General features: G+C 37.9%; 1 protein-coding gene across 3 annotated transcripts in view; it reads right to left on the bottom strand.

The window, feature by feature from the left end:
- Positions 1-21,842, bottom strand: part of CDKL5 (cyclin dependent kinase like 5) — a 162,025-nt gene that overhangs the window by 49,316 nt on the left and 90,867 nt on the right. For all 3 annotated transcript variants that reach the window (XM_019755452.3, XM_019755453.3, XM_074324175.2), the window contains exons 4-7: positions 18,136-18,181; positions 8,235-8,371; positions 3,820-3,940; positions 1,808-1,867 (exon numbers count right to left, since the gene is read on the bottom strand). In XM_019755452.3, coding sequence (XP_019611011.1) covers positions 1,808-1,867; positions 3,820-3,940; positions 8,235-8,371; positions 18,136-18,181 — 364 coding nt within the window. The remainder of the gene's footprint in view (positions 1-1,807; positions 1,868-3,819; positions 3,941-8,234; positions 8,372-18,135; positions 18,182-21,842) is intronic.

Raw genomic sequence — 21,842 nt, 5'->3', positions numbered from 1 at the left:
TACAAATTTCGGTAACTTTGGAGCTTACGCAGATCACTGACTCATAGTTCATGGATACGTGCTAAACAAAGAAGGGTCTGAGAGGTGCACAGTCTCAGTACTTGGTGGTAATCACAATTATGGATAGGAAGTTGAAAATAGATATTACTCCCCAAAATCATAGTGCTAAGGAAACTCTAAAAATGCCAAGATCAAAATCTTTGAAATACAGTGTTATTTTTGAAAATTCTCCGAAGCGCTTCTTAAGATGTTTAGGACATAGGACACTTCTTTGCAATACTCCTCATCATAAAGTATGAAGAAAATTAAGTCCTGTAAAACATTTTTCCTCAAGCAAGCAGGTTCATTATATTCAAGTTCTTTAGAAACACTGAGAGAAAATAACTCCACATGCTTTCAGTTGCTACATTGGACAGAATCGGTCATTCTAAAGTGAATTCTTGGAATGCTTCCATTTCTTACTTGTGCCTTCCATCTACTAAGCACTAAGCAAACTTCTGTTTATGAAAGGAAATGTATTCTCATTTACATGTGGAGGTTTATATCATATTTATGATTATATTTGAATATCTGAAAAAAATCACATTTTAAAAAAGTCATTTTTCAGCATATGGATTAGACAAAAGTATAATTTTTAAAAAAATGACTCATGACTTAAACACCCTATAGTTTTAAAACTTTTCTGAATTATTTTAATTCAAATGTTTAATAGTGCTTAATATAGTTTTATATGTGGGAAATAATGCACAATTTTCTACTAAAAAAAGTACAACTCAAAAACTTTATACATTCAACCAGGAGCTGAAATATTATACATCGATTACTAATCTCATTTATTGAACATTTATTTAAAGAGAATAAATGGAATTGTTCTAAAAACGTCTTTTGACCTTACAGATACATAACTTTTGCATATAAGCGTGTATTTACATAGACAAATTTTTAGTATTTATGATTATGTCTAAAACAATTTCTATAAACCTTTCAAAATATTTAAAATATTTTTTATCCTATTCAAACCAGAAGGCCACAGTGGTATTTCCTATAAAATTCTTTTTCTGAGCTCATTGTTGGGCTTATGAATACATGCCCGTGCATTTATTTGCTTTGAATTCTCATTAAATAAATACTGCATGATGAATTTTTAAAGAGCAGACAATGTAGAAAACAGAAAAAGTAATAGACTATGTAGAGCAAAGAGAGTAGTACTCTTCCAGCAACCAATTTTCCAATACATGACCCAATAGAATGTTCCTGTGCTACTTTAAGTCAAAACATAAAGAATACTTTTAATATGCCTGTAAAAGCTACCTATCTATATATGATCTTAACTCTGTGTAGTAGACCCCGCTTGGGGATATGTTCCAAGAACCACACCGCCCCCACCCCCCCACGTGGATGCCTGAAATCACAGACAGCACCAAACCCTTTATGTGCGATGGTTTTTCCTATACATACACATCTTTTCACTTAAAAGAAGAACTTGACAGCTTCTCTTTCGCGTTGGGGCATTAAGTAAAAATAAGGGTTCCTTGAACACTAGTGCTGGGGTACCGCCAGAGATGATCTGATAACTGAGACAGATACTAAGTGATTCTCACCCCGGTGCAACAGAGCAGAAGGCATGAGATTTCATCACACTATTCAGAACGACACACAGTTTAAAACTTATGAATTATTTCTGGAATTTTCTATTTAATATTTTCAGACTTCGGTAGACCATAGGTAACTGAAACCATGCAAAGAGAAACTGTGGATAAGGGAGGATTATTGTACTTAGAAAGGGCTCAATTTCTTTTTAACTTACCAAAGTCACACAGTTTCAAAACATCACTGTGGCTGATTAAGAGATTTTCTGGCTTTATATCTGGAGTATCAAGATTAAAAAACAATTATTAAAAAATGTCCCATATGCTGCTGATTGACACCATTAGACTACTATAATAGCACCTAACTAGAAATATCCAGAGTGATTTGAATAGAAACCTGTGGCAGCGAAAAACAGAGTAATATATTTTATGCTGGTACATAAAGTTTCGATTAATTTCTTTTTGAGCAACATGTAGACCACAATTTCAAAAATATATTTTTTTCCTTTAAATCTTAAAGGCATTAATTGCATCTCTGAGAGGAATTTAAGAATGATTGAATCTAGGCCACCACATTTCAAGGAACCATTTTTAGTTTACAAAATACTAATAATACAAATTTTTGGAGATAGAATATAAAATGCTTACACCCACAAGATACCTTAAAAACACACATGAGAGTGAGTAGCTAACATTATATCTACTGGAGGAAAAATACATGTAAGATACATTTACTGTTATCATTTTCTGTGTTATTTCTGTATCTACATTTGTATCTCTTTAACTTTTCTGTGTGGTTCACAATTATAATTGTCTAATGCTGAAGCTATACTGAATGAGTCAAGATAAGATTCTCATTTTTTCCGTGGATCTTTTGAAGATGTGGTGGGAGTTGAGGAGTAGAAGTACACAAAATAGTTTAATTCTCCCTTGGGAGGCATCTCACAATTCTGTTTTTAGAGCACCCATCATCTGTGTCACATGGTAGAGGTGAACATGGAGAAAGGGAAGAGGTAGGAGTGAAATCTGTAGATTTCAGAATCATGGTTTCTGTGGCTAATTCACAAACACTGATTCACTATCCACTTAACCAAATCACAGTATCACTATGGAAATGCAGCTAAATGACTTCCTTATTAATATCCTCAACCCGTAGTATAGATTGTTATTTTACTATACACACTAGATGTCCAGCGGACTTGGTGATGTACCCATGCCATCCTGGATAAGGTAACTGCTATGAAAGTCAAATGCTAGAAAAACATAAACTCTTTCTAGAGTTCCTAAAATATTTCTAGTCTTTTTCTAGAAATATTAGGAGTTAGCATTCTTCACAATACCTTTAAGCTATTCTTAAAGTAAGACTCTTTTTAAGGTGATCTCCCTGTGTGTTTGTGTAGGTAAATTAAAATGTAATATTCATTTATTTGACAATTCAAAGACAAAAAGTGGATATAGCAACATTTTCTGATAAACATCTTTTAGCTTCATTATTCTATCAATTTGTGTCTCATTAGTGTAAAACTCTGGAATGCAAGGGAGATTATCAGAAGAAGATAAATGGTGTAGAGCTAAAGATGGTGCTGAGAAAGTCATTTCCCTTTTATTGCCATAAACTATCCAACTCATGGCAAGAAAGGTCAAAATAAAAGAGTTTATGGAAGTATAATCATGGCCTTTATGCCACGTCAATCATGCCTGCAACCTGCAACAATGGACACTTTTCAGTAGCAGGTAGGTTAAATCAGAAGGTGAAGGTATGGGCTGGAGATCTTGGTCTCCAAGGGAATAAGCAATGACTGTCAATGGGGACTCAGTCACTTGGGACCATATCCAAAACCAGATTCTGGGTTTGTTGCACATTACCCGGTCTACCTGTAGGACCAGAAGGCAATGGAGAGGGCCCCCAACCCCCATCCAAGTAAGCGTCAAAGTTTGCATCTGTTGAGTTCTTTATATCACTAGATGTTTCTGCAGTTAAGGGTAGATATGGTTATATAAACACAGAGGTTGTACAATAATATCCAAATAAATTTGCTGTCCATCCTTTTGGTGATACAAAAGGAGACTAGGAAGGCCAACAGTGTTTCATATCCTGTATTTTCAAAATGTATTTAATTTAAATGGAATGTCAGGACCTGTGGAACTATTCTTATGACAGTAACGTGAAATATTTTATTAACTTTATTTGATGCTTTAATATTTTCCATTTCAAAAATTCCATACTTACCTCTATGAACAATATCATTCTTATGGCACCAATGAATAGCTTTGATTAGCTGATAGATATAACTTTTTACTTTTTCAGGTGGAACTCCATTTGGCATTTCTTCCAGCAATTCAAGCATATTCTAAAAATTAAACAGGGAGCAATTAATCTCCAAAATAAGGTAGGCCCACACATCATGTGTTAACAATTTATAAAAGCATCTTGGATGATAATTCATCTAATACACAGCTTGCATTTTTTAAATTGTTTTGTTTTCCATCTATAACCTTTTTCATGCTGAAGCAGGATATTGTATTAAATCAAGGTTCCCCTTTAAAAGAAATTCCATTTTGACTACTCCCCAGTGCTGTCCCCAATAATAACCCTGTGTGCTTCTTATTCTCCCTAAAACCTTTCAGGCATCATTTTAGCATTTTTCAAAGGAAAAGCAATCCAAAGTAAAGACACTGTAATGTATAAAGGAGGGGGAAACAGTCATAGTAACACAGTGCATTGTGCACCTTTAATATAACTTTGCAATAAAATCAAACCTTGAAAATATTCCTGGGAGACCTAGAAAATATTCTTTAAAAAAAAGAAAAGCTCCCAAAGATTAGCAGTAATCAATACAATCAGTACAAAAATTAAAACAGGCTAGAAAATACTGTTGAAATAAAAATTCACAAGACTCCAAACAAATCAATATTCAAAAATCTTAGTCTGGATTTTTGTCTGGAGTCAGAGAGCATTCTACAATTCATGCAACTTTTTTATTACGTAGAAACGCCACTTAACCAGTCTCACTGAATTTCCAGGTTAACCAAACATTCTCCATTCCCTCTGTAAAGCACAAGACTAAGTTTATTAGCACAATTAGAGTTTATTGTTTGTAGATGACCACGAAGGACAGCAGTTCTCAAAGTGTGATCTGTGGCTCTCTGGAGGCGGTTCTCCGACACTGCAGAGGGCCCATGAAGTCATAACACTCAGCCTTTTTCACTGTGTTGGCATTTACATTGATGGCACAAAGCAACAATGGGTAAATCGGTGGCACCTTAGCATGAATCAAGGCACTGGATTTTTCAATGCCACAACTTTGCAGTTAAAACAAAAACAAACCAGTTTAGGTAAGTATGTCTTTGATGAAGTAGTAAAATTACTTTTATTAAACATTAATTGTTGAGTACATGTCATTTTAGGAATTTACATGTTAAAATGAGGAATACACATAAAGCACTTGTTTCTGCCGCACACCAAAGCATGGCGGTTGTCTTGAGGAAAAGCACTTGGGCATTTGAGTTGCAAACTAACCTAGCCACTTTTCTTGTGGAACACCAGTGTTCACTTAAAAGAATAACTGACACACAAATGTATTTATGCTAATACATACAGGTTTATTATTGCTATTGTTAAATGACTTAATAAATATTTTTACATTGCTCAGTTTTGACTTCCAATAGGAAAAATATTAACAGATAAAACCCATATTAATAAAAAGCTCTTAGGGTTCCCAATAATGTTAAGAAGTGTAAAGAAGTCCTGAGACCAAAAAGTCAGAAGATCGCTACTCTCATACAACTTCACAATTTTGTTCCCACAAGTCAAGTTGTATACATATAAGTAGTCAGTTTTTTGTGCACAGCACTCCCATACATATTTATAATATCGTATAAACCAATGAAATAATGTTTTAAAGAAAGAGAGTGGCTGTTAATAAGAAAGTTAAGTTGAATACTTTGGAAAGACTTAATAAACAAAAGTCACCAAACATACTGCTGTCTAATCAAATATGAGTGCAGCAACCATAAAAACACTGGCAAGGACAGGTGGTGGCAACAATCAGGATTCTGCACTGAGAGTGCTTTGCAATGCTTTTAAGCTTTTGCTTCACTTTAAAAAAGCTGACACAGGATATCATAGTTGATGCATTATGAGTATGATGTATGCAAGAAAGACTCATCAGAACGCTACTCAAAAGGCCTTGACTCTACCTCCGAAGAATGGTAAACATGTATCGCTATGTTTTAAGTTAATATAAAATGTTGAAAGTATGTATGCACCATTTTTTAATGATTATCCACTTGAACTGCCTTTTTCAATTAACAAGTGCATAGGAGGTCCCAAATGCCCAAGGGAAATAAGAGGGCTTTGTAACAGAGAAAGTAAATTGTGTGTCATTTCGTATTCAACTCTAAATCCCCCGGTGGCAGAGAGGACTATCTCCATATCCATTCTTCTCTTCTCCACAGTAATACAATTTGTAAATGGATGCATAGATGGCCAGAATGAAGAGTACATTTCCCCTCTGCCTTGCAGCAAGTGTGGCCATGCAACTAAGCCTTGGCCAATGGGATATGGTAGCTGGAGCTCTATCTTGAGCTTGAGGACAAGGGCCACATTTCAGGGGTGATGGAGCAAAAGGCAGAAGCAACCTGGGTCTCCTACAGCTGTGGAGCAGTTACTACCAGCTCTGTACTGCCTTCCTGAATATTTGTTCGTGAGAAAGAAACTTCTATTTTGTTTAAGCTCCTGTGATCCTGCGTCTCTGTTACAAGCCCTATCCTTTAAGAACTTCTTTCTCCTTCCCTTTTTGAGACGCATCGTCAATCATTAGGCATTGCCACTGATGGGAGGGTGTGATGGTCACCTTCCACTGAAAACCCACAGGGCCAGGGCAAGAATCCCAGGCCCGGAGGTCAGAAGACTGGAGGGCTGGTACCGTGTTTCCCTGAAAATAAGACCAGTCTTATATTAATTTTTGCTCCAAAAGACACGTTAGGGTGTATTTTCAGGGGATGTCTTACTTTTTCATGCACAGCAATCTACATTTATTCAAATACAGTCATGTCATCTTCTTCTGGAACATCGTCATAATGTACTGGCTGACGATCCTAACTGGGGCTCATTTTCAAGGTAGGTCTTATTTTCGGGGAAACCCGGTAGCAGCTCTGCCACATACCAGCAGAGAGATCTCAGACATGACAGACTGTCTGATCCACACAGGTGATTTCTCCATTTGCTCCTACTAAATTGTTACCAATTGTGAACAATCACCATGAGCAGATCAGAAAGAAAAAGGATAAACTGAAATAGATCTGTCAGAATTTTATTATTTGGCAGTGAAAGCTACAAATGTCATGATCATTTTTGACAACTGAAAATAATACAGAGAGCATCTGATTTTACAGCAATCCTTTTATAACTTTTTTTAAAAATAGCAAATTTCAGTTTCACTTTGGTGGGGAAGATCTCTTAGGGAAATACGTAAATTGACACAGAAAAAGAAACCTTCAAACAGATTTTGGAAACACACAAACAGTGTTTAAAACAACAAAGAGCCATGTAATATTTTTCAACTTTTGCTTGTAATGAAATTACTGTATATATTTTTTAAATAGAAAAAGAATCTGTAAAGGCTGAATTAATTCAAAAGCCACATTACTGGTCAGTAGTCTTGGCAACACTGCTTTCCATCTCATGATCATGATGGTGGTGGTGATACTGTCATTTATGACATAGAAAGCACCTGGGAATTGACCTAAAGCAAACACAAACCTCTCCAGTCTAAATCTTCTTTAGATAGTAACAAAGGAAAGCAGCAGGAGCCACCTCTTTACTGGTGAAGGAAACCTCTAAGAGGTCCGTCTGGCTCCAGTTTATTTTACTCTTGTTAAGGCACTGGTTTAAGTTCTTGACAATAATCCACTGATGAAGGTCAGCTGCGAGCCAAGAAATCATAGGTGCACAATATTGATTACTGCAGCGTACATTTATCTTCAGGTCACATCATTAAAACTGTCATTAATAGTTAACAATTTTTAAAAAAATACACTAAAGCAAGTACACAGAGAATTAGAACACTTTGTGCCTTTCTTCTTTTCTGCTGTGCTTCCAGTTTCTTACTTGTGGTCTTACTCCCTCCGGCCTCACCTTTCGCCTCCCGGCACACCTTCCCTCAGATAAAGCCAAAGCACTGGCGATTCACAAAAGGCTCCTTCGTGAGCCCACTCACTCTCCACCCGAGGTCTGATTCGGACGCCATCCTATGCTTGTGAGTACCTTACACATACCTCTACCACCTGGCCCCACCACTTCCAACGTATTTGTCCCTCCCTCAGAGGTCTTGCTTAGGTTTAATTAAAATAGACCAAATCTAAACATTACTTGTTGAACACACACTGTAAGATTTCAGAAGCCCAATCAATACACTGTTTAAACTTAAGAGTATGTCTGTACAGTTAAATTGTACAAAATCTTTCAATATATAGCAGGACTTCTCCAATGATTATGGGTAATACTTTCATTTTTAAAGGCCTCAGAGTATGAGTACCTTGACAAGTCACACTAGATAATAAATAATACTTCCTTGATTAGTGTCAAAACAGCCCTAAATAAGAGAATCAGGCAAATCTTCACAACATCAATTAGTGACTTACTTTTTCAACATACTCAAACACCAAGTACAATTTCCCCCTCCGACGAAAGGCTTCTTTTAGCTCCACAATGTTTTCCTGTTTCAGAGTACGAAGCATTTTAAGCTCTCGTAAAGTCGTTTCTTTGACTTCTTCATTTTCTAGAATATAAACAATGGCGAATAGAATAAAATTAAAGCTTTCAAACTACTGTTCAAAAAATTCTAAGAATACTGAAAATACTAATTTCACTTTGCACTTTGAGTACTTCTGCATAAGCAGTCCAAGGCTGGCATAACTAAACATCACTTTTTCTTGTTGAAAGGATCAAAAATAAGAAACTTAAAGAAAGGCTTACTTGACCAGCACAAACCTAATTTTCTGCTTGAATTTTCTTATATTCCTTATTGCAAAGTATATGTGTAAAACAGACTTCCAGATACGACATGTGAATCCATTGTCATGTTAACTCTAACACTACATTCTGAGGAAGGAGTTTAAAAAGGTAAAAAGGAGTGAACCAATATCAGTGTGCAGAGGAGGTTCTATGCAGTGCCTACAGCAGTTGATTTTTTAAGTTTGGCCTGAAACTTTGGCTTAAAAGAGCATTTGATTCCTCGGGCTGCACGTCAGTCACCTCTGAGAGCAGAGGTCATGTGCCAGGTACCCACAATGCAGCTCACAGTCAAGTTGCAGGGAATTCTAGAAGTGTCTGATCTTCTCTCTGAACAGCAGCTGCTACAGGTTCCTGACGTCGTCCTGTGGCATGTCCATCTGTCCATCCCAGATGGTGTAGCTGTACTGGGGCGGAGAACTTATGCTGAACCAACATACCCTTCCATATCATCAACGTCACTCATGAGAACCCCCACAGATATGGAGGAAGGACAGAAATCACATTAACGCGAATGGACTAATTAACAGGGGGAGCACAGATGGTAACACTTCATTTTAAATGAGGCTTTATGATTTAGGCGGGAAATTCTAACTACCATGTTTACATATGTATAAATAAGGATACAGGTTCATAATCCCTCATCAATTCCAAGAATCCAAAAATAAGTCTAAAAACTGAACACTTTTTCTAAGTTTATGGTAAATCTCTTCAAAGGCAAAACCTGAACCTGAGCCCACTTACAGGCTTCCTGCATCCCACTTAGTATGAATATTCATATGCTGTGCTTTAGAAACAGTACCTGATTACAGGGTGCGCAAGTAAAGCGCCCCATTTCCATTCTAAAGTCCAAAAGTTATGGATTCTGAAACACATCTGGCCTCATGGCTTCGGGCAAGGGTCAGAATCCTAGCTTGAAAGCCTAAGCTGTGCGACCCTCAGGTTCAGGCATGTCTGGGAGGAGGAAAATGGAGTTTGGGGCTAGGGGTAAGAAATATTAAGGTGCCTTCTATACTTCCTAAGCAAGATACGCAGGAGGAAAAGGCCTGAATGGGACCAAAGGAGGCGGGGAGATTCTCAGTGCAGTGCCAGGAGTACTTCTCAAATGATTTTCTATCCCAACTGCCAAATTGAGTTTAAAGAAAGGAGACTAACAAGAGCAGAGGCTTTGAAGCAGTGAGCATCCTTTGGTACACAAGTGAAATCTTCTCCTTACTTCAGTAAAGGGAACTGCTGGACAAGGCTGGAGCTCAGCTTAGGAAAAAGCAGAGAGAGAGAGACTGCCTATCAGAAGGAAGGCAAGACCCAGCGATAACAGCTAAGGCCAACAGTGGCTTAGGCCGTGAACCAGCCCAGCCTGCATCAGGGGAAAAGAGCATGACACAAGTAGGGGCCACCTGAAAGTAGGGGGAACATGTGTGATGTCATCAGGGGACTTCCCAAAGTGGCTTAGAGGATTGGGGAAGGGGGGACAGAGGGCCAGCTGTTCTGCAAGTTGCGGCTGCGCCAGAGAAGGGATGTTTTGTAACTGTTAGAACTGCTGAAGCCGAGGGAACACTCCAAACTTGAGTCTTAGGAAGACTGACCTGCTTCTCTGCTATCCCATCTGAGTTACCCTCAAGGTCGGGGTATTTAAACTAAACCCCACCTATCTCTAAGACATAGAATGTCACACGCATCTCAATAAGAAGCAAGTGATCTTCTAACCAGGAAGCAATTCAGCAAGTGATAAATGTATTGCTTTCTCATGACCTGGTCCCTGCCTGCTTTTCCATCCCTATCTCATGCCCCTTGCTTCTTCCCTCATGTCAGTCTTTCAGTTCCCAAAATAGCCCCAAATTTTATTTTTCAACCTTAGGGCCTCTGAACTTGTTCCCTCTGCCCAGAAGTCTCATTCTACTACAGGGCTGGCTCCTTCGGGTTTCAGTTTAAATGTCACTCTTCACAAGCTTGAACCAAAGCAGGCGTCCATCCCCATTATTCCTTGTTATCACAGTACTCCCAACGTTTCTTTCACAGGCCTTCTCACCATCTTATGTATTTGTTTGCTTACTGGTTGACCATCTGTGTGGCCAACACTGCTAAACCAGCAGTTCTAGGAGGACAGGTCTAAGTTCTTCTGTTCAACCATATACACCCAACCACTTAGGACCCGGCACAAAGAGGGGCTCAGCAAACATTTCCCACAGGAATGCTTTCACTGGTGCCATGAGGAAATCTTTGCTCTCTTTCTCATAAGACGTGGGCAGCAGTAATGTGAAGCCTAGATTTTGTACGCTTTTAACTGACTAACTGAGATGCGACTTTGGGCAAGCCACTTAACTTTTCATTCATAAAATAAATAATGGGCACCCCCTCACACACATACTCTAAAAAATCCTATGGCCTTTTCCAAATCTAATAATGAATGATTTCTCTTCGTTAAAATCTCATTGATTGTGAGCCTAAACTTCACTGAATTTTGGTACTTTGTTACCTATACATCATTCAAATCTATACTGACTCTACTTAAGAATGGTTATAGAGAGAAGAGAAAGGAATCTTCAAACAAGAAGCTCAGAAAATCACTTAGCATGTAGTCTCCAAACCATCTCCTTTGAGCACTCTTCTTTTTTTAGGGAATGAAGGCTTCTCTAACTTATATCAATCAATTGGCATTAAAAGTTGAGGTAAGCACTTTGACACTAAGATTGCAATAAGTGGGAACAAGTAGGTAATGGAGTTATTAATTCCCTAACTGTAAGCAAAATGCACACGCTTCACTCCTGGGGATAGCCTATCATTTTTGTTCATCTGAGTACTTTTAAGATTCCTGACCTACCCTGCACTTTATGAAAATTGGGGCACTAAATGATCAGATGATGGGAAAAAGAAATGCACATTCTGTTTACACATGCTTCTCTCAGAGGTTCAGAAAGCAGCAGCATACTTCAGTGATGCAGGTTTTTAAAGGTGGCAGCAAAGCCTCTGGAAGCGGGCACAGAAGTCCCTGCCTTCTAGCTGACAGAATCCCGTGGACTCCATGTGGAGGCCAGGCTCCTCCAGGTTACAAACAAAAAACCCGAGTCTAGAAAGAATAGCTTTCTCAGGGTGTGTGAAGGGAATGTCACACTGAGCAGCACACAGGGAGGCAGGGGACATGGTGCCTCGCAGAGTGAGTCGGAATGTCCAGGTTCAGGTCTACACTCTGCTACTGCTCAGCTGAGCGGCAAAGCAGCATGCCAGGGACGGAAGCAAAACTCCCGGAAGACCCTGGGGTCTGCATCCTAGTCCCCCGGAACCACTGACTAGCTGTGCAGTCTTGGGTTCCTCAGCTATAAATTGGGGTTGGGGTCCTACTACCGTGTTTCCCCGAAAATAACACCAGGTCTTATATTAATTTTTGCTCCAAAAGACGCATTAGGGCTTATGTTCAGGGGATGTCATCCTGAAGAATCATGCTAGGGCTTCCTTTCCGGTTTGGTGTTATTTTCGGGGAAATACGGTAGATGATGCTGAAGGTCCTTCCAGCTCTAGGAGCTGGTACTTCCGTGCAATTCCTGCTGATGTGCATGCGGATGGACGTGTCATCAGTTACCACCGAGGGTGTTGAGCTTAGAAAAGGCAGTAACTCTGGCAAAGTTATATAAATTCTACTGACTGGTGACTAAATAACAGGGGGAAAAAGAACATTAAGTAAAAAACAAACAAAAAAACCTATGTCTCCCCCTCCATTTTAAAAATTAAATCTATTGAGGTGACATTGGTTGATAAAATTATATAGGTTTCAAGTGTACAATTCTGTATTACATCATCTATATATCACATAGTGTGTTCACCACCCAGAGTCAGTTTTCCTTCCATCACCATATATTTGATGCCCTTTACCCTCATCTCCCACCCCCCTCCCACCTTACCCTCTGGTAACCACTAAATTATTGTCTGTGTCTATGAGTTTTTGTTTGTCTTGTTCGTTTGTTGCTTCCAGTTTTTTATCCCACATGAGGGAAATCATATGAAAATAAACTTATTTCTAAGCTTGCCAGCAAGGCAAGTTAACATACGTAAAAATCAAGAACGGAAGAGTCACTAAAGTAAAAGAAAATAATTTTTAAAAAGGGAGATCACAGGAGCCAAAGACATGTAAAGGTAAGTGATGAAAAGAGGAAAATCTAAAGATGAGCTGAAACTCTATTGTAACTCTATTTTTAAAGAACTGTGGGCTTGAAAAAGAAATCCAGAAATAGCTGTAACCTATTTTATAAAATCACAACCCTAACATTCTTGTATAGAGCCAAAGAGGCCCCCCAAAATGGAACTTTAAACAGGTACGCTAGAGGGGAATAAAAGTCAACCCATCCTTGCATAAAACCAAAAGGGTGCTACGTTTGAGTCTGGTTGCCCTGACTGAAGAAGGAATATCAACAGGAGGGCAATTAACACGGCCGGGAGGGTTTGAACAGTGCTGCTGCCATGTATACCGTGAGAGACAGAACCCTTAAATCTTCAGAGATGAAAACCGGGTAAAGCACAATGGAAATTTATTAATCATGAAAGGTGCAATATGTTCACCAAATCCTAGAAGAATCCCTGAAGTTCGAAAGAGATCTATTTTGGACATTAGAAGCAAGTGGGGTGAAATCATGACTAGTCAGAAGGCTCAAGTTTACTTAATTGAATTCTCTGTCTAACCAAGTGTTGGAACATTTGTTTCAAGGCCTCTCTTACAGAGAAATCAAGTTCTGAAATTTAAGGACCAACGATTATGAACTTTTGTTTTGTACCATTATACAAAATAAGAGACCAGAGTTCCCTTGATCCACAGATCAGGATAGAGCTTTCTAGTGTTGGGGTGAAAATAAGGATGAAATAAACTGGAGGAAAGAATGGATGATCTTAAACATTTTCCCATGATTCAGAAGAATAAATATGTCCATTCCAAGAGAAAAATATTTATCTCCAGAAAACATAAGCAGCAGGAAATGAATGCAAGCCATTTTATTTGAAGTAAAAGCAGAGACACAACCTCAACTCCATCTTAGCGGAAGAGTGCTACACAGCTCTCTGACAGTCTCCTTCTTATACACTGAGGCCCCATCACCTGGACATTCAGAGAAAGACTGAAAAGTCCAAAGAAGCAAAAGGTGTTGTCCCATCAGAAGATCCAAACGTATGTGGAAAATTCTAGACCTCAGGATCTCCTCAAGTAAAGGCTGACCAGACAATGTTTTTAATTTTTGCTGGTCCAAAGCTATCTAGTCTAACTCAGTGCTCTTGGATTATTTAATAAATTGAGGGTGGCAGACATTTGTATGTGTGTATGAGAGAATGACGATCTGAGAGTGAAAAAAGATTATCATCTGAACATTAAATCTCATTGTACAAGACTAGGGTTTTAGGAAGGGTAGAAGAATTAGGCTAAATTTATCATTATACGGAGTCTGAAAAGTACCTTTTAACTAAATAATCTCTAGTGTCTTCTTGGTCTGTGGTCATTGTTGTCTTTTCAGAAAATTCAAATACTGAGCAGAACTAATTCTATGGAGACTTCTGGTTAGTTAGGTGTTTATTAGCTAATGTTTCTCTGTGGGAACTTACACTAAGAGACAAATTTATAATACTATCATTCAGGTATCATTATGAATTCATTATGTGAGTCTCCACATTTACAATGATGTATAAAGAAGCAAAAGTCATCAAAATAAGAAAATATTAACTAATGAAGCGATTTCAGATAAAAATGCCATCACTCAAACGTTCCTCCCTTTTAGCAGGAGTTTTTATCCCTACCAGTGTGTCAAAGTCTTTCAGGGAAAAATCACAGGCAAAGACACTGTTAAATGATCTGATAGAATTATATTAGAATAAAACACCGACAAGGAAGAAGACAGAAAGACGAGAATATACAAAAATGAAGAGAAAACTGACAAAGCCTTTTGTGTATTTTTTAATGATCCACTTTTTATTGTAAAAGCCGTTCACTGACCTAGCCTACAATTTTACTGGAAAAATTGCTCCTCCTCCCAAAAGACAACACTTGATTCTTTCTTTCAAGAAACAGCACATAGTTGCTATTATAACCTAAATTGTGTTACCTATAAGATAACCTGTTTTTTTCTTTTGTAATTTTATTTCCATTTTCTCAACTTAAAGTCTCAATCTAACCTTTTATTTACCATGAAATTTTGGTTCCCATTTTAAGTAATGCTCTATGGTCCTGGAATAATAAGGACCTCTTAAACTAACTAGTGGTCTACCTTAAAATATAGTTTCAAAAATGTTTTATACAAGTTTGTGGATACATATATATTTAATAAGAAACTAGGACACAATCATAATCTTTCAAAGCTAACAGAAAGTAATATATATATGCTCATAAAATACTCCTTGATATCATCAGCGTGAGAATACTTGATTAGCTTGAATGTGGGTCAGACCAAGTTCAGATCCTACTATAGTTTAAAAATGTTCTTACAAGATTATTTCATTATCTTCACAAGTATTTTTAAACATTGGATTTAGAAAAGTAACTATCATAAAAGCAAAAGAATATTTTCAGAGTAACTAATAAAAGATTAATAAGAGCCATATGACAATAAGGATATTATAAAACTATGTTTTGTTATAATTGGTCTGACTGAAATATAAGATGATAAACTTTCAGAATGAAGTGGTTTACATAGGGGTTGAATGAGCAGCCTCACCTGTACTAGACTATCTACATACACTTCATACTCCAAAAGGGATGTTTACCACACATGTCCCCTTACTTTCCATTAAGCAAGATACTATTCTGGCAGGAGGAAAAGGGTCAAGACAGAAAAGAGAGTATGAGATCTTCCAGGGAGAACTAGAAACAGTGGGAAATTGTTTAAAATAGGAATGAACTAAAAAGTTATGAATAATTGGATATCTCTTCAGATTCTACCACAGAAATAATTAGGAAGTGTCCCTCTAGAAGTGTGTATAGGTGGAACTACAAAGGTGTCCATTTGCAAGGTGGGTGGGCGATAAGGCTGCACGCCTGAGGTATGGTAACTGATAATGGTCCAGGAGAGACAAGGGCAGAGTTGGATTCATGTTTTGTCAGCTCAGTGAAATAAGGGCTGATCAAATGTTTCCTATAATGTCTACACTATTCATACATTCCTGGGATACCACAGCTAGAAACAATCTCTCACGCCTCAAAATTACACAAATTCATTCAGGCATTGATTGCTTTCTACTCTGTTTTACTGCTATTTATTTACAGGTTTTAATTCTACTAGCAGGTCATAAGCTTCTTGAAAGTATCTGCACCTGATTTACCTTCATGGCTCGTACAGCACCTCATTCAGTATTCAATGAATTTCAACAGATACACTATTGATTGCCACTCTGAAGGTGTAACACAGGTACAAATATGTCATTTAATTGAAGATAAGAATTAGTATGCAGGATAGACTGTAAAGAATATGGTACTTAGATTTTTTAAAAAGCAATGGCATCCATGTCCTACATTGCACTGCTTTGCAAAAATTTAATGACAATTATTTTTGGTGGTAACTGATGCTTGACAATGTGCTTTACAAGATGAATGCATAGTCAGAAGTCTTTACACGCATGTGAAGGTTATGCTTTGATCTACTGTCGCAATCACTCTTTTTAGTAGATCACCATTGGTCTCTTGGCTACCTGTGGTTAGCCCAAGGCCACTGCTCAAAGAACTCATTTCCAGTGGTTTCACAGTGGGTGGGCCTGGGCCTATTGCTTCCTGTTAGACTACAGGTTCATCATTTGAAGTAGTTTCTTTCTCTCTCTCTCTCTTTCTTTTCTTAGAACAAGTCAAAGTCATTTTTTATTTCCTTCTCTTTAAGGCTGCCGAGACAATGGCTGCTAAAGTTCCTGGCTGATGTGCGTGTGCTCCAAATAACCAGCACATCAGTCGGGTTGCATCAAATACTACTGACTCCATGTCCCAGGACTGGATGTTAGTGAGCCCTTGTGGGTATTTAACGTTTGCTAAGTCTCTAAGGGAAAGGTAATGAAACTGTTCACAAATACAGAGGCTGGTGTCTTAGTCAGGGCGTGCTGATGAAGGTACTATGGCTGCTACTGTCATACTCCTCTTAATTAGATATGAAGGTGGATGGATGCTACACTGGCGCCTCTTTCCCTGGGAGCACTATTTTCCACATGGCAGGTTGTGATTCATTAGTGGAGAAATCAAGGTATTTGATGCCACAATAGGCATTTATATGAATTTATATGAGCAGGAAAGAACAGAAAATGGAGAACCTCACATTAGTAAAATAATTGTGTGACACTTTTGCTTCAGTTATATATAGGACATTACATATATAGATACTGGGTTAGGATGTAAAACGTGTTTCTACTGTGGGTCTCTGTCAAAAAAAAGGGGAAAATGCCTCAACCTTCTTTTTTTCTTTTTTAAATTTTATTGGGGACTATTGGGGAACAGTGTGTTTCTCCAGGGCCCATCAGCTCCTAGTCGTTGTCCTTCAATCTAGTTGTGGAGGGCATAGCTCAGCTTCAAGTCCGGTCGCTGTTTTCAATCTTAGTTGCAGGGGTCACAGCCCACCATCCCATGCGGGAGTTGAACTGGCAACCTTGCTGTTGAGAGCCCGCGCTCTAACCAACTGAGCCATGCTGCTGCCCCTCTGGGAGCTCAGCAGCAGTTCGTTGTCTTCAATCTAGTTGTGGAGGGCGCAGCTCACCGGCCCATGTGGGAATCGAACCAGCAACCCTGTTGTTCAGAGCTCACGCTCTAACCAACTGAGCCACCCGGCCACCCCATACCTCGACCTTCTTAAAGGCCATGTGTGTCTTCATGGTCAGTTTTTCTACTTGGCCATCTTTAGATGGCCGACAGTCCAGATTTAAAACCTTATGAACTACAGAAAGGCTTTATTTGGGGGGGGGGGGGTACATTAACCTAGTTTTGTACAGCACTTTTAAAAAAATGCTTTATTTTAAACTTTCTTGCCCAGCATAGGGTAATTTTCATACTCCATTTGAAATGGTCTGGACATGTGACCAAGGCCCCCAAGTACACTATTTCTCCTTGAAAAGCTTTTATCCTCTCAAAGACTTATTCTAAATATAAAATCACTCCCTGGATATTGTCTGCATACCACTTATCCCTGTATTTCTAACTGACCAGGAACCAGAGTTCACAGTACTGAATAGCGAAGCCTTTCACACAGCCCTCGCTACTTGTGTGAACCCACACAAGTACTTCAAATTAGTTTTCTCGTTTTAATAATATTTAGAAACAGTATAAATAGCAAGCCTTCTATTCAGCATATGAAGCAAGATTTCCAATGCTGACTGTACCTTAAAATACAAGATGAATTTTCTAATGAGATTTTAAACGATTCACAAAGAAGAAACTAATAGCTTCAAAACAAAGCATAACAAATAAGCTATATTCACTTTCTGAAATTGAGACTTTATAATCTCAGGAATAGTCTAATCAGCTAGATACTATCTCTTCCACATTCTATTCACAAAAACTAAATATACGTATATACAGAAAAAATATACATATACCTTCACTGTCCTTGAATTTCTTGATTGCCACAATTTCATGTGTTTCCTGCAAAGGAAAAAAGGCAGAGGGAAAGTCATTCTCCCATGTTTTTCAAACTGGGAATCTCAATTGTTTGGGGGTATATTCTGGGGCTGAATAGGAAGAACCCAAAGAGTAAAAAACAGATCCACCTCCTCCCCAGTCCCTCATTTCTTGGTTCCAAAATTCTCTTTCTTACCATCCTGTGACATTGTCAGGGAAGGAAAAGGAGAAGGGAGAGCAGGTGAAGGGCAAAGAGCAGAGATGGAGATAGAACTGGATGGACCAAAACATTGTCAACAGCTTGAGGCCACACAAAAGCACAAGGATGAATGACAACAGAGCATCAATGTACCACAATGCCTCTTCCAAGACTCCTCCTTTCACTTACCTTTTCCTAACAAACCTCTCTAGTTGTTCACCAGCTCTTCCCCATGGAGAGCCGCTTCAAACCCAAAGCAGGATAAACATTTGCCACCAAATACCCATCACCACCGCCTCCCGCTCTTATTTAGCTCTCCTGGACTAACAAGTAGTTTGTGAGCAGAACCCTACTTTAAACTGAAATACCTCAAATTTTTTTTTGGTTGGAAGAGAAGAAAATAAAGGCTGGAAAGGAAATGGAAATGCTAAGAACTAAGCACCACTAGGTGAAATAACTCATGTCTAATTCTGGTCTATAAAAGGAATAAAAATACTTTTGGTAATATATTCTTCAAAGCCAAAATGTCATATAGAAAGGTCTTCTGAATGACTCAGGCCTGCTCTGTTTTACTCTGAGTACACTTTCAAATCTATAGGATCAAGTCTTTTAATAAAACATTGTCCCTGAATCAAAACAGACTTTAAAAATGGACACAACACCGGGCAATAACCAACAGGGTACAAATCATTAACATTAAAAATACGTGCTTTCCTCCCAAGTTCCTTACAAAAGCAAGGGGAATCATGAAAGTAGGGGAAAAAAGAAAAAAGGGGCCATTTTAATCATTATGCTGAACGATAAATCCTGAGTCATAATGATGTCTGTAAATCAAACCCTTTCTGTTTCCCATTTGCCGGTTGAAAAAAGAAAATATTATACCGTCTTTCACATTTGTGTTATAGGGGGAAAATGATCTGAAAGTTCTATAGGCTACTGAGGAGACTCTTAAAGGTATATTACATTTTTAATTTTTAATGGAGGAACAGAATTGTAAAGTACAGACAGCTTTTGGGATACAACGTATTTGTATATTTAAGGGACCTCCTGACTTAAAGAAACTCAGCCTTCCAGGTTCTTTCTGATATTTTAACTGTTTCATTATTGAGAAGGAATAACTGCAAAGTCACAGTGATGCGGGGGATGATCAGCTAGGACATTAGTACACCTACCGTGTTTCCCCGAAAATAAGGCCTAGCCGGACAATCGGCTCTACTGCGTCTTTTGGAGCAAAAATTAATGTAAGACCTGGTTATATTACATTATTATATTACATTACATTATTTAAGATCCGATCTTATTTTATAATTTATAATATAAGACTGGGTCAAATATTAATTTTGCTCCAAAAGATGCATTAGAGCTGATTGTCCAGCTAGGTCTTATTTTCAGGGAAACACGGTAGTACCAGGTAACTCTTCCAGGCATGCTACTCTCTCAATACACTGATACTGTTTTCTGACCCTGCTCCTTTTCAAATGGCTCTATCTAGCAACCTACCTATGGCATAAGGCAAACAAACCCTATGAGGAAACTCTGCTCACAGCACAAAGAAAGGGGCAGCATGATATGTTGAGAGTAAGACTGCTCACATCTCAGCTGAGAGTTGTTCCAGGCAGTATTTCATTCTATATTGCACTCTAAACTCAGAGTCTCTCATATATTTTTCAAATTGCATCCTAAGTGTTAAAACTTTGTCTGATTTTATAAAAGGTCCTGCTTGGTTCAAAACTGTCCACCGATCTGACTACAAATTTTAATTTACAATTAGTACGTATACAGCATCTTGAAGAAAGAAATTCATTAGTTTATTTTCCCTCCTAGCATCTCATAAACAGAATTTACTGTATAAAACAGTTGCCTGAAAGGGGGTGAAATAAAATGAAATGTTTATTATCTTATTTATCCTTTCACCAATACCATGGAAATCCTTTCTCCCCCCAACACACACACATGCACACATACTCATTCACTCAGTATGATTTACATATTTACCTAAAGACTGAAGCTAAATAGATGGAAGTTTTCTACATAAAATCAATTCCATGTTTGGTGGAAAACACATGTAATTAAGGGCAGAAGATACTGGAAAGAATTTAACATTTCACTTTTATTCAAACTGCTTATGAAAATACTCAAACTCTTCATAGAAAGAATATAAAGGGTATAAAAAGAATATGAGTATAAAAGGAATATAAAGAAGAAATCAAAAACTATTTATATAACCCTTGTTAACATTTTGGTATATTTTCTTCCAGGAAATTGTTTTCAAATTGGAATTGTAATATGATATATTGTGTTACATATTGCTTTTATTTCACTTGATATTGTGTAAGGAACATTTTGACCTGTTACTAAATAATTTTTAAAACCACCATTTAATGGATGGTTATTTAACCAGTCTATCAATCAACATACTTCAATACCTGCATCTTTATTTCTGTAAAGTAAATTCTGTAAGTGATATAACTGGTCAAAGGGTATAAACAGTAAAGGCTCCTAACACTATCAAACCGATATCCCAAAATACATTATTTCACAGTTCCCTTCAGCAGTATATGAGAACCCACTCTACAACTATAGTCAACACTAAATACAATTATTTAAAAAACACACCTTTAGATGTCAATGAGATCAGAAGTTTTCTATCAATTGGTAAGTGAAATAAGCTCTACTAAGGTTAATAATTTTCTTACTGATTCATAAATGTGAACTTGTTGACAAATTTTGTTACAATTATTTTCCCCAGATTGTTGTGGTCATTCAATTATTTAGGGTGGCTTTGTTATTATTGTTGTCGAATATGACTTATTATTATGTAGTCAAATTTATTGATGCATGCCTTTGTTATTATGTCCACTACTTTTGTGCTCAAAGTCTTTACTTAGCCACCTTGATATTTTAATGATTTAACTTTTTTTTACTGAGGAATATTGGAGAACAGTGTGTTTTTCCAGGACCCATCAGCTCCAAGTCAAGTCATTGTCCTTCAATCTAGTTGTGGAGGGCGCAGCTCAGCTCCAAGGCTAATCGCCGTTTTTCTATCTAGTTGCAGGGGGCGCAGCCCACCATCCTATGCGGGAATTGAACCAGCAACCTTGTTGAAAGCTCACACTCCAACCAACTGAGCCATCCAGCCACCCCTCCAGCAGCACAGTGGTGGCTCTTTGTCTTCAATCTAGTCGTGGAGGGCGCAGCTCACTGACCCATGTGGGAACCGAACTGGCAACCCTGTTGTTCAGAGCTCGGACTCTAATCAATCGAGCCATGCGGCCACCCCTGATTTAACTCAAGTCTTGATTCATGTTTAGTTTTATTCAAATATGTGATAGGGTAAGGGAATCTCAATTTAATTTCTAAATATTGAACCAATTTTCCCAATACCCTGTTTTTCAGTTCTTTATTGTATCTTAGCATCCTTACATATATACTCTAGATTTTTTTTCAGAGGTTTCTAGTCTAGTCTATACTATTGATTCTTATGCC

This window comes from Rhinolophus sinicus, chromosome 18 (genome assembly GCF_057876585.1).
Source record: "Rhinolophus sinicus isolate RSI-liver-muscle chromosome 18, RSI-T2T, whole genome shotgun sequence".
NCBI lineage: Eukaryota > Metazoa > Chordata > Mammalia > Chiroptera > Rhinolophidae > Rhinolophus > Rhinolophus sinicus.
Note: the sequence above shows the minus strand (reverse complement) of the source record. Positions and strands in the feature narration are given on the sequence as shown.